Source organism: Nyctereutes procyonoides, unplaced genomic scaffold (genome assembly GCF_905146905.1).
Source record: "Nyctereutes procyonoides isolate TBG_1078 unplaced genomic scaffold, NYPRO_anot_genome, whole genome shotgun sequence".
Lineage (NCBI taxonomy): Eukaryota > Metazoa > Chordata > Mammalia > Carnivora > Canidae > Nyctereutes > Nyctereutes procyonoides.
In genome coordinates, this window is record NW_026575020.1 from 26,395,876 (window position 1) to 26,411,267 (window position 15,392).

Sequence of the window (15,392 nt, forward strand, 5' to 3'; positions counted from 1 at the left end):
TCAATAATATTGGAGGGGTTCCATTACTAGTCATATGGATATTTATATTTTCTCTCCCCCCCCATACACACGGTGTATGTGTGTATTGATTTGAAGGAGCCTTTCTTACTGACTTAAATAGGAAATCATCAATTATACATATTATTCTGCAACATTTTTCATTGAGTACATCACTGATATCTTTCCATTTCCAATATTTATAGATCACTAACATTCTTATTAATGGCATCTTAGTCTGCTGTTAATGTATGGCAATACTCTAGGTTCCTCAACAATTTTCCTACTAATGGACATTTAGTTTCTTTTTAATTTTTTATTCTTGCAAACAGCACTACAGAAAACATTCTGATTTCGAAATTTATTTTCTTTCAAAGATGATTATTTTTTAAAAGAGGTTAAATCCATCCCTTTTTGTTTCCAGTAATAACATTCTTAGATTTGCTTAGATCATTAACCTTACACATTATCTGAATATGTAAAACTCAAAATAATCTATCTTCTAGAGTGTATCCTTTGTGCTATTGAGATAGTGGCTTATGGAATAATAAAGTGTTTATATACAGATTTTTTAAGTTAGCCTCTGATTGTGTTCTTGTAGAGAATATTTTCTTAGCTATTCATACTAAAATTTTAAAACTTAATATTTTATATTCAACTTTTGTATTTTTTAGATAATGCCTCCCAGCCTGAAACTAAAGCCATCATTGAAAATTTGATTCAAAAACAAGACTTCAGTCTTTCTGTTGCTTTAGATGGTGGTTCAGTGCTGGTCACATACCCATATGACAAACCAGTACAAACAGGTATGTAGAATGTTAGTTTATGTATATACTATTCAAGCTTAGGTAGGAAATTCCAATTAGGTAATGTCCCTTCTAAATTTTTTTTTTAAGATTTTATTTATTTAAAAAAAAAAAGATTTTATTTATTTATTCATGAGAGAGGCAGAGACACAGGCAGAGGGAGAAGCAGGCTCCATGCAGGAAGCCCTGTGGGACTTGATCCTGGGACTCCAGGATCACACCCTAAACCAAAGGCAGATGCTCAATCACTGAGCCACCCAGGCATCCCCTAAATTTTTTAAAAATAGCATTTGAGCACACTCCATGAGCAAATAACCAATCTAGGAAGATTGTACATACAACTTAGTTACTTGGAGGGGAGAGGTCAGATCTAATGATAGGCTAGTTTTATTGAGTGTAGCCATCTTATCACATTTGTTCATTTTAGTTCACAAACATTTTTTTGAACAACTATTATGTCTGTAGACATTGGGAATATGAAAATGAATAAGATACATTGCCTGCCTCAAGAAACGCATTATTATATGTAACCAAATATTAATAAAATAGAATTGCCCTCCCCTGGTTTAACCCTGACTGCCTAACTGGTTGCACTTAAGAGGAGATTAACAATTTCTTGTTGAATCTCTCTGGGACCATTGTATATGGAGGTAGTTTGTGTTGTTTTCAATGTAGCTTATAAAAATCTTGTTATTAGACCACAGTTGCCCTAAAATGTAGTAAAACATGCCAAAACAAGTTTGTATTTTAGTGAGGTAGCCTCTTGTATAAACTAAACATTTATACCTTTTAATATAAGGAAGATGCATGCCTTCTTTGTCTGATTATCCTGGACTAAACAGAACCATGTGGTTAATTATAATAACTCCTTGATAAACCTCAGTGAGGCACAAGATTTACTAGGAGAGAAAGATGCCTTTTTATCCATGAAGTTGAGCTTAGAGTAAAATCTTATAGACTTCTCCAACTTATGAATTTTTCTTTTTATAGTGGAAAACAAAGAAACTCTGAAGCATTTGGCATCTCTTTATGCAAATAACCATCCATCCATGCACATGGGGCAGCCCAGTTGCCCAAACAAATCAGGTGGGTATTTTCTGTGTCCTTTGTTATTGTTGCTGCTTTTTGGGATAGAGAGTGTCTGACCTTAAGGTCTTGCTGATCTTCTATCTCTCAATACTTTTATAGATGAGAATATTCCAGGAGGCGTAATGCGTGGAGCAGAATGGCATAGTCACCTGGGCAGCATGAAGGTATGCTCTGTAGAATACAGTGAAAATAGAACTATAATTATTGACCATTGAGTGACAGAATAGGCGACTTTTCTGATATAATTCAAGTGAATGGCATCTGTTTCATGGCTTTTTGACAAGACAGCCCTCAACCTCTGACAGCATTTGTTTTTTGCCATTGTAGTCATTTTTAATTGTACAGTTCAGTGACATTAATTACACTTCAGTGCTGTGCAACCATCACCATTCTAAACCATCTATTTCCAAAGCTTCTTTATCACCCCAAACAGAAATTCCACATCCACTAAGCAATTATTCCAGATTCCACTGGTAACCCCCAACTCCTGGTAACCTCTCTACTTTCTATCTCTATGTTTTTGCCTATTCTAGATAATTCTTGTAAGTGGAATCATACAATATTTGTCCTTTTGTGCCTGGCTTCTTCACTTAGCATAATGTTTCCAGGGTTCATCTATTTTGTTAGCCTGTGCCAGTACTCCATTTCTTTTAAGGCTAAATAATGTTCTGTTGTATGTATAAACATTTTGTTTATCAGTTCATCTGTTGCTCTACACTGAAGTTGTTTCTACCCTTGGCTTTTGAGAATAACATGCAATGAATATTTGTGTACAACTGTAAGTTTGAACCCTTGTTTTCAATTCTCTGGGATATGTATCTGGCTGTGGAATTGTTGGTCATGTCCTAATTCTGTTTAACTTTTTGAGGAAGCGCCAAACTGTTTTGCACAGCAGCTTAACTGCTTTACATTCACACCAACAATGTATGAGGGTTCCAATTTCTCCACATCCTCATCAACACTTGTTATTTTCCTTTTCTAAAAAAATTATTAGCTATCCGAGCAGGTGTGAAGTGGTACTTCATTGTAGTTTTGATTTGCGTTTCCCTGAACTAATAGGGTTGAGCATCTTTTCATATGCTTATTGACCATTTGTATATTTTCTTTGGAGAAATGTCTGTTTCTCCATTGCCTGTTTTGTTATTTTTTTTATTCCATTGCCTATTTTTATTTTTTTAAAAAGATTTTATTTATTTATTTGAGAGAGAGAATGAACAGGGAGAGTGGCAAAGAGAGGGAGAAGCAGACTCCCAACTGAGCAGGAAGCCCAATGTGGGGCTTGATCCCAGGACACTGGGATCATGACCTGATCTGAAGGCAGTTGCTTAACCCACTGAGCCATCCAGACACCCTCTATTGCCTATTTTTAGGCTTGGGTTGCTTGTCTTTTTGTTGTTGCTGGGTTATAAGAATTCTTTATATATTTTAGGTGCTATACTTGTCATTTACATATTTGGATCAAACACTTATCATTTTATTTGATTTGCCAATAGTTTCTCCCATTATGTAGGGTTGTCATTTCAGTTTCTTAGTGATGCCCTTTGATGCACAAAAGGTTTTAATTTTGATGAAGTCAGATTTATCTGTTTTTTCTTTTGCTGCTCATGCTCTTGTTGTCATATCTAAGGCTTCATAGCCAAATTTAAGGTCATGATGATTTATCACTATGTTTTCTTCTATGAGTTTTATGGATTTAGCTCTTGTTTATAGGTCATTGATACATCTTAAGTTGATTTTTGTATGTAATGGGAAGTAGGAGTTCAACTTCATTTTTTTGCATATAGAAATCTAACTGTCCAAATACCATGTATTGAAAAGACTATTCTTTCCCCCATTGAATGGTCTTGGCACCCTTGTCAGAAATCAATTGATGTATGGGTTTATTTTTAGACTCTCATTCTATTTCATTGGCCTTTATGTCTATTCTTCTCCCAGCTTTTCTCACTGTTTTGATTGCTGCAGCTTTGTAGTAAGTTTTGAAATTAGTAAATGTGATTACTCCAACCTTTTTATTTTTCAAGGTTGTTTTTGCCTATTCAAGACTCCTTGCAATTCCATTGGAATTGAGGATTGGCTGGCTTGCTTGCTTGCTTGCTTTCTCTTCAAAAAATACTATTGGAATTTTGTTAAGGGTTGTGTTAAGTGTGTAGATCACTTTGGGTTATATAGACATCTCATTAGTATTGTTTTCCTATTCATGAACACAGTTACAGCTTTCTTTTTTTTAATAATTTTTTTTATTATTTATTTATGATAGTCATACAGAGAGAGAGAGAGAGAGGCAGAGACACAGGCAGAGGGAGAAGCAGGCTCCATGCACCGGGAGCCCGACGTGGGATTCGATCCTGGGTCTCCAGGATCGCGCCCTGGGCCAAAGGCAGGCGCCAAACCGCTATGCCACCCAGGGATCCCCAGTTACATCTTTCTATTTACTTAGATCTTCTTTTTTTTTATTAATAAATTAATTTTTATTGGTGTTCAATTTACAAACATACAGAATAACACCCAGTGCTCATCCCGTCAAGTGTCCCCCCCAGTGCCCGTCACCCATTCACCCCCACCCCCCACCCTCCTCCCCCTCCACCACCCCTAGTTCATTTCCCAGAGTTAGAAGTCTTTATGTTCTGTCTCCCTTTCTGATATTTCCCACACATTTCTTCTCCCTTCCCTTATATTCCCTTTCACTATTATTCATATTCCCCAAATGAATGAGAACATACACTGTTTGTCCTTCTCCAATTGACTTACTTCACTCAGCATAATACCCTCCAGTTCCATCCACGTTGAAGCAAATGGTGGGTATTTGTCGTTTCTAATGGCTGAGTAATATTCCATTGTATACATAAACCACATCTTCTTTATCCATTCATCTTTCGATGGGCACCGAGGCTCCTTCCACAGTTTGGCTATTGTGGACATGGCTGCTAGAAACATCGGGGTGCAGGTGTCCCAGCGTTTCATTGCATCTGAATCTTTGGGGTAAATCCCTAACAGTGCAATTGCTGGGTCGTAGGGCAGGTCTATTTTTAATTCTTTGAGGAACCTCCACACAGTTTTCCAGAGTGGCTGCACCATTTCACATTCCCACCAACAGTGTAAGAGTGTTCCCTTTTCTCCGCATCCTCTCCAACATTTGTTGTTTCCTGCCTTGTTAATTTTCCCCATTCTCACTGGTGTGAGGTGGTATCTCATTGTGGTTTTGATTTGTATTTCCCTGATGGCATTACTTAGATCTTCTTTAAATTCTTTCTGATATTATTTTAATTGGTTGTCCATACACTTCAAATTAGTAAGAAGTTGTTAGCAGGTAGGTGGTTGCTAATCATTTCATTAACATGTGCAACTAGAAATTTGGCCTCATTCTCATCTCTGCCTGCTTTCCTCCTTTTTTTTACTAAGAAGTTGCTATATGTGAGGTTCTTTGCTAAGCTGTTGATAAATGAAACATATTTCCTATCCTATTGTACAAATAACTATGTTACAGAATTAATTGATTTGATCTCAGAGAGAGCAACTCTCAGGTTCCATAAAAAATTAAAGACATAGACCTGCCCTACGACCCAGCAATTGCACTGCTGGGGATTTACCCCAAAGATTCAGATGCAATGAAACGCCGGGACACCTGCACCCCGATGTTTCTAGCAGCAATGTCCACAATAGCCAAACTGTGGAAGGAGCCTCGGTGTCCATCGAAAGATGAATGGATAAAGAAGATGTGGTTTATGTATACAATGGAATATTACTCAGCCATTAGAAATGACAAATACCCACCATTTGCTTTCCATGTTGGTGGATGGAACTGGAGGGTATTATGCGGAGTGAAATAAGTCAGTCGGAGAAGGACAAACATTATATGGGCTCATTCATTTGGGGAATATAAATAATAGTGAAAGGGAATAGAAGGGAAGGGAGAAGAAATGGGTAGGAAATATCAGAAAGGGAAACAGAACATGAAGACTCCTAACTCTGGGAAACGAACTAGGGGTGGTGGAATGGGAGGAGGGTGGGGGGTGGGGTTGAATGGGTGACAGGCACTGAGGGGGGCACTTGATGGGGTGAGCACTGGGTGTTATTCTGTATGTTGGCAAATTGAACACCAATAAAAAATAAATTTATTATTAAAAAAAAAGAAAAGATTACACCTAGTCAGAGATGTGGTCTTCTCTTCATAGAATAAATGGTATTTGGGATGCAGAGATGGTGAAGCAGAACATTCCAGAAAGAGGAAGCAGTATGGACAGAAGTCAATAAGCAGTCTAGTTTAGTTAGAACAGGAGGTGTAATGGAGAGCAGCAGAAGACAAGAATGGAAAGAGAGTTTGAATCTCTGAACACTTTGTTTTAGTAAGGAATGGGAAGCCATTGAGAGTTTTGAGCAGGTATATAGTAACATGATCGGAACTGTGCTATGGAAACATTAATCTCTCGGCAATAGGAGATTATTTGGAGGGAGAGACCATAGCACAGGGACACTGGTGTAGAGTAGCCTAGACAATAAATAGTGAGGGCCTGTTAGGATGGTGACAGTGGGAGCGGAATCAAGGGATGAAGTTTCAGAAATATTTGCAGATGTGGAATTGATAGGATTTAGCAAATTATGGATGATAGTGAGAAACTCAATTCAAAAACAACAGATTTCATGTCTGCATGAGAACATGAGTTAATACCATTAACTGAATAAGGAAAAAGAACAGATTTGAGGGGGGAAAGGTGGTAAGTTCAGTTTTGGAACCTGTCCACACAAGCAGTTCCTGTGCTTGGAGAATTGCTTTATGTAAAGCAGTGGCTGCTGTCACCAGCAGGGTGAAGGTATCCGAGGGCAAGTGCTTGTGCTTTTGCCTCCAGGCTCCAACAACAGCTGTGAAGTTATGGAGTTAAGAAGGAAGCTGGCCGTCTCCATGCACTTATTTATTCACTCATTCATTCAACAAACCCTAACAAGCCCCCTCTACCTGCCAGGTGCCATGGCAAGCACTGGAGATGCAGAAATGAATTAGACCTAGTCCCTAGTCTCAAGGACTCTATTCACAACAGCTATGGTTGTGACTGATTATAGTACTGAGTGGTTTATTCAGATTTGCTATTAAATGCTTTACAGACTCTTTGTTTATACCACCTAGGTTTTCTTTCTTTTCTGTTGGATCACAAAACCTCATTCTTACATTTATTTATTAATTTTTCTATATTTGTCTTTGAATTTTTATATTCCAGGATTATAGTGTTACCTATGGTCACTGTCCGGAAATCACAGTATACACAAGCTGCTGCTACTTCCCTAGTGCAGCACAACTGCCTTCCTTGTGGGCAGAAAACAAGAAGTCTCTTCTTAGCATGTTGGTTGAGGTGAGCCTTTTCCTTTTAGCTAAAAGCAGATTTCACTCCCAGGAATATGTTCAATAAAAAGCTTTATCAAAGCATTTTCTTAATGGTTTACTAATAACTTATTTATTTATTTGTTTGTTTGTTTATTTTTATTTATTTATTATAGTCACAGAGAGAGAGAGAGGCAGAGACACAGGCAGAGGGAGAAGCAGGCTCCATGCACCGGGAGCCCAATGTGGGACTCGATGCCGGGTCTCCAGGATCGTGCCCTAGGCCAAAGGCAGGCGCCAAACTGCTGCGCCACCCAGGGATCCCTATTTTAAACATATATAGAGAAAGAGTTTTGTTGAATTTATATCATCTAATAGGTGCCATGATTTCACATATCTGAAATCTTCTGTAATTGAGGTAGGTCATTTAACCCTGTGAGATGTTGCCTATTTTTTCATTTGAATATCATGCAGAGATAGTGTACTGTGGTGGAAAGTAAATCTTCAGGACATTAGAAGTAGGTCCTAACACTTGAGGCTTTGACCGTGTCAGAGTTCTCTTTTCCCTATTTCATCTCTATGCTCTAAAGTAGGGAATGAGTAGTGAATAAGGCCAGAGTCAGTGGGGAAGAACCCACAAGCCAGTTTTCTGGGGAGTTTTGTTGTTGCTCTGTTTGTGTATTGTTTTTGTTGTGCCACCAGCTATTGCCTTGAGGATATCTGGGAACATAAATTTATATTTTGAATATTTTTTCAGGTTCACAAGGGAGTCCATGGTTTTGTTAAAGATAAGACTGGAAAACCGATTTCTAAAGCAGTCATTGTACTCAATGAAGGAATAAAGGTGCACACAAAAGAAGGAGGCTATTTCCACGTGCTGTTGGCCCCAGGCGTCCATAACATCAATGCCATTGCTGATGGGTATCAGCAACAACATTCCCAGGTCAGAAACTCAGATTTAGTAGTACCATATGAATTCTCATTCTTTATAGCACTTCTATTTTGAAACTTGTGAGGAAAAAAGAAATAAAATGTATAACTAACTCTTGATTATGATACTTTTGTTATCATAATCTTCAGCAAGAACAGGGAAATTTTTACAGCATTTTGTATTCTTCCAAGGACAGTGACTCATCTCCTTGGTGTGGTAGAAAGGCTTTAGGAATATTCCTGGGATATAATATACTTTAAGTAAACTTTGTCATAATTCTTGCACTTTCTCTCTCTAGGTCTTTGTGCATCATGATGCAGCTAGTTCTGTGGTAATAGTCTTTGACACGGATAACCGGATATTTGGGTTGCCAAGGGAGCTTGTAGTAACTGTATCAGGTAAAGAAATTTAATTTTTTAGTAGTTGAAGCTAAAACCGGTTCTGTTCCTGAAACCAATATTATACTATATGTTAACTGACTAGAATTTAAAGAAAATTTTGAAAAAATAAAAAAACCAGTTCTGACATTTCAGTTTGAGAGTAGATTGCTTCCCCAATCACCTGAAGCTAATCACTTTTCTTCTAATATCTCCTTATCTAAACACTTTTTGGATTTTCCTGGAACACTGGTCTCTCATGGCTTGCTCCTTCATATTTTCAAGTCTGTACTCAAAATGTCATCTCCACAGAGAGGCTTTCCCTGATCACCCTAGCTAAAATAGCACCCCAGTCACTCCATTCCACTTTTTTTATTACAGCACTTATACCACTTGACATTGTATTATATATTTAGTCATTTACCTGTCTATATTTGATCTTTCCCACTAAAATATAAACACCCTGAGAGAACAGGGAGTTTATCTACATCTCTAGCATCTAGGACTGCGGCTGGCTTGTAGTGGGTCTTAATGAAGAGTTGTTGATTGAATGAATCATTTGCTTTACATTAAGATCATAAATCCTTTGGATTTCGACTTGTATTCTATTTTTTTTAAGATCATGGAGGAAGTATTTGTTTTCTCCAGGATTAATATGTATAAATACTCTGATATATATATATATATATATATATATATATATATATATATTTATATTTTTATTTTTTTTTTTTTTTTTTTTTGGACAGAGAACCTTGGTTCCTTTCTAAGTGCAATTTGGACTTGACACAAAATAACCAAGTTTTACTATACGGTTTGTGGGGGAGGGATTTTCAGTTAATAAACAGTGGTGTATTGGAACTATGGTCAAATCATAGAGTCTATTGTGGAGCGTTTAAAGTAAAGAGTTATCAGCTTGAACTAGATAAAATGTGAATAACTTAGTCGTTAGAAGCATAGGAGCTAGGAGTCAGCAGTGGTTTAAGTCTGGCTTCCCACCTATTTGCTTCAATGAACTTAATTTTTATTATGAATTTATTACTATTTTCTTGTATTAAGACTCTTATTTCAATAACCCATGTATAAATATGTTAAATAAATGAGGGGTTTGGGATGAGGTAAAATTTACTGGAAAAGATCAGTAGAAGTCAACCGATACAGAGCCAGTGTAGAACAGTAGACAGTTTGATTTCATTGTGGTAAAAGAAAAATAAGCATATACATACACTAAGAAAGCTCTGGAAAAATATTCATGAGAGCTGTGAAAAATGATCTCTGGTTAATAGAGATATGATACAGAATTTTGGTTTGGGGTTTTAGTATTTTTGCTTATCTGTATTTTTCTAATTTTGCATAGTATGCATGTACTGCCTGTGTAATAATAAAATGTTGCTTCTAAGTGCATGAAATGAAGACAAAATAAATAAAAGGCATACATAAAAGGTGTCATTGTAAGCAGCGTATTTATATTCTGAAAGCGGGACACCACTTATATGGTGATTTTGTTTGGCAGGTGCCACCATGTCAGCATTGATACTAACAGCTTGCATTATTTGGTGCATCTGCTCAATCAAGTCTAACAGACACAAGGATGGCTTTCATCGGCTCAGGCAGCACCATGATGAGTATGAAGATGAAATTCGCATGATGTCAACAGGCTCCAAGAAGTCCCTCTTAAGCCATGAGTTCCAGGATGAAACGGACACTGAAGAGGAAACGTTATATTCTAGCAAACATTGAAACACAGACTTCACATATCTCCCAGCATAAATACCAAGCAAAATTACAGTTCCTTTTGGGAGACACACTGCATTAAGAAGAGATTCTCTTGCTTCTTCAAAGAGCTTTGGGAAGTTAACTTGCTAAATTTGTATTCTCTGTGAATTTGGCTGGCAGTTTTGAACTTCCCCTCCTTTAAGTACTCCTACCTTTAAAAAAAAAAAAAGGTCTGCTTTCTATTTATGCAGTGATGGGACAGCCACTTAGTTTTTCTTTTTAATTTAAGATGAGCTGTTTGGAGCTTATGTTATAACTGCATAAAGCCAACTAGTGGATGTTATATATTGCACATCAAGTGTTTACTAGTGGCTTTAGTTTTTTTTTTTTTCTTCTTTATTTTAAATGGCCAAAAGAATCCAGAAACATTTAGGCAGGGACAGCAGTCAGAATCTGACATAAAGCTTTAAAAACTCAAGGCTTTCTCAGCCTACTGAAAAGTACTTTTCTCTAGTTATTAAATAGCTGGAGTTTCTCTTATTATTCAGGTTTAATGAAGGCTGAATTAATTTTTAAATATATATAACATTAGGAAATGAATAAATGGGCTTCCGCATTTGGCTTTCTACTTTTTCCAAGGTTAGACCAGAACTGGTGGGCTATGCTCTAAGCAGGATTTCACTACCTCTCTTGTAAGGTTTAGCAGAGTTCTAAATACCCTCATTTTAAGGGAGAACTTGTTGACTTCGTTGTAAAAGATCTAAATGTCCATTTGAATAGAACTGAGAGGGAGATCTACCAAAAGCTAAAACTTGTGTCGCATATCTTTCAACTTGGTAAAATCCCACAGGTGCTGCTGCTTTTAATCTGTGAAGCACTAGTTTTATTCTAGAATACCTAATTCTTTAATACTTTCTAAATTTGAACCTTTTTCTGTATTGTACACTTATGGCTCTCAGATGATCCAGCAATGTACAAGATCTGAATTCTACTGAAAATATCTGGAAGTGTGGAAGAGACCTACTTGCACATTCTTTAACTGACATTTGAACACAAAATATCTACAGTTCATGTTCCAGTTCAAGCCTATGGATATCCTACTGTTATTCAAATAGCTTGGCCAGTCTTACTCATATATAAGCCTCTGCAAGTGATTGGGTTCTTTGTCTTAATGTTTCATTTGACAGTCTCTTTCTGATCAACCAGTTGTTTTTTTTTAAAGTTCAATTGAAAGCACTTAAATATGGCTCCCTCCATTAAAAAAAAAAAAAGTAAACTATGGACTGCCGTGTACTATAACACTGTAATGAGAAAGTATCATCTTCACTGCCACTCAGGTTATTGCAAAGACCTGAAAGATTTGCATTTTACTGTGTCTGTCATATCATGCTATTCAATGAAATTGATGCTTTTTTAAAGTCTGAGTCTTACCAATGATCTAATGGTTTAATACCTTTGAATGTTTTTAATGGCCAAGTTGCTGCTGAATTTGTACTAAATCAGGGGATCAAAAAATTGCTCTCATCTTTTCGAATTGTATTCCATACCCATTAATGTATCAATCATCCCAAAGCCTTCATATGGAGTGGTTTACCATCCATGTAGGTCATTCCAAGTTTCCAAAGTGGCTTTATATAAAGAGATTTGGTTTGGCAGGAATAATGAGGTCATGACATTTGTTAGTGAGTATCTGTGATAAATTTGGGTGGTTCAAGGTTAAGCCATTCTGATATTAATCCTATTGTTAACAACTCTAAATTTTTAGCCCTTGCCACCCATTCTCACCCCACCACATACACATCTAATACTTAATGAAAGATTTATTTGTCTTCTAATAATACTTTATATTTTCTTTAGGGGGGTGATGTGGTGGCATTGCTCTTTTTAGCTTTACTTTCAAGAGTGTAAAGTCAAAACTAACAAAGGGCCAATGAGTGGCTTGGCCTGCTTGGGACATTGCAGGTAGAAATGAAACAAAATTGATGTGACAGCCTTTACTTTATTAGCATTGGTCTTCACTAGAGGGTGCCTTTTAAATTCATTTCTCCTTTGAATTAAACATGTCTTAAACTGTTCATCACAGTGGCTGGAGTCCATGCCTTTTAAGCATGTATAAAATTTCTTTAGAAATGAACATACAAATAGTTCTTTTAGTAATTTTTCCTGAAAATAAGATCAAATTCTGCTATGAATCTTGAATCTTTAATGAATTTCTAAATAATGCATTGCTCTGGAAAATAAGATCTTCTCAGCTATGAACATGAATGTATAGGATCATGACTACTAAGATTGTGTTATCAGCCCTGCTTTGTCTTTTATTTGTGGATCTAATCTTAGACCACATTAACTGCTTAAGGCATTGAAGCCATATGGAATGGGGAATGCATTTCTTCAGTGTTTCTCCTAGAGACTTTTCATTTCCTTGGAGTCATGGAGGCAAGTAAGTATCACAGTATTAAGAAATTTGCCCAAATCTGAGTTGTGCCTTTCTTTACTCACAAGGCATGTTTTTTGTCCTGGTGATCAGTTTTGTAAGCCTTTTTCCCTCCCAGCTCTTTAATAAAAGCAAAGTGATCGAGTAGGTAATTTTCAAAGTGTCTGCCTGTGTAAATGTACTTGTACTGTTTATGCAGTTCAATAAGATAAACCCAAGTTAATTTCAGATGGAGAGCCTTTTGGTTTTGATGTATTTTGCTGAACACTTGCATAGTGTTAGGGATCCCGTCCAGTTGAGGAATGCTTGCAATTCTCATTGGAGGGAATTTGTTTTGGGACTTTGTCATCCTCCAGAAAGGAAACATAATGTATATTTGGCCCTGTGTGATTGATTGGTTAATCTTTAGTAACTTTCACCTGAATACGATTTGCTGAATTAATGAATATTGAACTTAAAAATAATTACAAATTGACAAATAAATAAAAGGTAGTCCTTATGCCTGAGCTTATTGTGTTTCTGAGCTAATACCAGGTTACTCAGTAACCATGATCTGCTCCTCCATTTCAGCTTATTCTCAATAGTAAATAGTTTTCTCTTCTTGTTGCCAGAAATGCACCTATGCCAGGTTTTGTCCCTGCTGTATTAAAGCTTCTTGGCTATGAATGCTGTAATGATGCCCCACCCATGGTTCTCTGGTAGAATTGTTTTTAACAATAATAACTTTATTGTTACTACAAAAAATTCTACTGTGGTTGATGTTCAGTGACTTTCTACCTAGCAACTTTTTGGTAACTCTTTTGAGTTTCTGATTTAACTACAGCAGATTCTTTGGGGTGATTAGGGCCCTTGATTAATGTCAACTAAACTTGGATTTCCAGTTTATAAAGAAATATCTCCCAACACCCATTTCTCCAACCTTTACCAATAATTATTTTTCCACTTGATTTTCAGAATATTGTCCTAGTTGATTTTGATTAGATAGAACATATTATGAAATTTGAAAATAGGCTACCATTTTAAGGCAATTGGATATAAATTATGTAAATATGTATGATTATAGCTTTTATAAATGGCATCACATAAATGTACTAGTGACATTCTATGCTAGCCATACTGCAGATTTTCTGGAGGTATGACCCAATGGTATTTTTTTATGCTCAGAATAAAAATCAACTTTACACCTCTCCATTTTTTCAGAGTGACATTCCAGGCTCCAGAACAAGTCTATAGCTATTTATATGAGGTGCCCAACACTCATTCATCTCAAGTGCTTCAGTCTTTCGTTTATTTCATGCACTGTGCCTTCAAAATGAAATTTTAAAAGGGACTTTAAATGAAGTTGAATAGTAGTTTTAAAAAGTCAATCTGTGTAATTTATGTGAAATCTAATTGTAATGAGGTCCTTTCTGTTTTTTATATGTAAACAGATCTAATCCTGTATAAAAGTTATTTTATGCTGTTTGTCTTTCTTTGTGTTTTGTCTCATAATCTTTTTTCAAAAGCAATGGACCAGAAAAAATTATTGTCCGATTAGAAAGTTATGTATTTGGTTTTTCTACCTATACTAGAAAGAAAATAGTACCCAGCTAGGAATATACAGTATCACCTGTAGAGTGTTTTTGTCTTCATGAATTGACTCAAAGCTGTTTCTGAAATAATCGCATCATATAGCAGCCACAGTCCTTTTGTTTGTGGCTCAGCTAGATTGATGTATGTCCAATCACTCCACAATAAACACCATAAAACTGGCCATTGAAAAATTTATGTATGCATTTCAAACTGGTTTGTTAAAAATTTTGTCCTTTTTCCAAATAAGCCACATTCTATAATGTGTCCTGCCACTTTAGGCACAGTAGTGATGAATTCACCAACCCCTTTCATTTAGCAATGATTTGTTGATACTTGTGGCTCAATAGGAATAGGGAAATCGAAATTACATAAAAAGATGGGCTCTGCTGACAAGGAACTCATAGTCCAGACCAGAGAAATAGAAATGAGAATAACCGGACACCTGGGTGGCTCAGTGGTTGAGCGTCTGCCTTCAGCTCAGGGCATAATCCTGGAGTCCTGGGATCGAGTCCCACATCGGGCTCCCTGCATGGAGCCTGCTTCTCCCTCTGCCTATGTCTCTGTGTGTCTCTCATGAATACATAAATAAAAATCTTAAAAAAAAAAAGAATAGGCCATATTTCCACAGTGACTGGTTCCTCTAAAAAGAATTTCTGCTATAGGGGAAGTAAAACATAGAGATTTGAACATGGACATTGGATTGTATTGACATACTATTTGACTCAGAATTGAATGCCCATGATAAACAGCATCATTTTCCTTCATTTGCTGTTTTCTGATTTTTTGAAACCAGAAAGGTATCAAATATATGAACAAAGATCTGTGTACAGGTGGTCATTTTAATTTAGAAGAAATCCCTACACATGAATACTAAAAACGAGAGTATGAAATTTTCCATTATGTAGTTCCATAGATTGTCTATAGCATGGCAGTGAAGTTTTTTAAATTGTGCCAAATGCTTCATATTTGTTTTTAAATTAGATTGTATTTATGTTTATTCAGTGAAAAGAGCCTTACTTGCCTGCTGTACTTGTCTGAATAGAATGGGTTTTTCCCCCTCACTGTTTGAAATATTTTCCTAAATTTTTGTCAGGAGTTTCTCATAACTGATCAAGAACCTTTTGGTTTGTATCATAAACAGTAAGCTATCAATTATATT

The 15,392-nt window shown here is 36.4% G+C and overlaps 1 protein-coding gene across 1 annotated transcript in view; it reads left to right on the forward strand.

Annotated features, from left to right (window-relative positions):
* Positions 1 to 14,129, forward strand: part of CPD (carboxypeptidase D) — a 79,798-nt gene extending 65,669 nt beyond the window's left edge. The window contains exons 15-21 of the mRNA XM_055325597.1: positions 672 to 803; positions 1,794 to 1,889; positions 1,992 to 2,056; positions 7,103 to 7,234; positions 7,961 to 8,146; positions 8,433 to 8,532; positions 10,025 to 14,129. Coding sequence (XP_055181572.1) covers positions 672 to 803; positions 1,794 to 1,889; positions 1,992 to 2,056; positions 7,103 to 7,234; positions 7,961 to 8,146; positions 8,433 to 8,532; positions 10,025 to 10,251 — 938 coding nt within the window. The 3' untranslated portion in view covers positions 10,252 to 14,129. The remainder of the gene's footprint in view (positions 1 to 671; positions 804 to 1,793; positions 1,890 to 1,991; positions 2,057 to 7,102; positions 7,235 to 7,960; positions 8,147 to 8,432; positions 8,533 to 10,024) is intronic.
* The last annotated feature ends 1,263 nt before the right edge of the window (positions 14,130 to 15,392 follow it).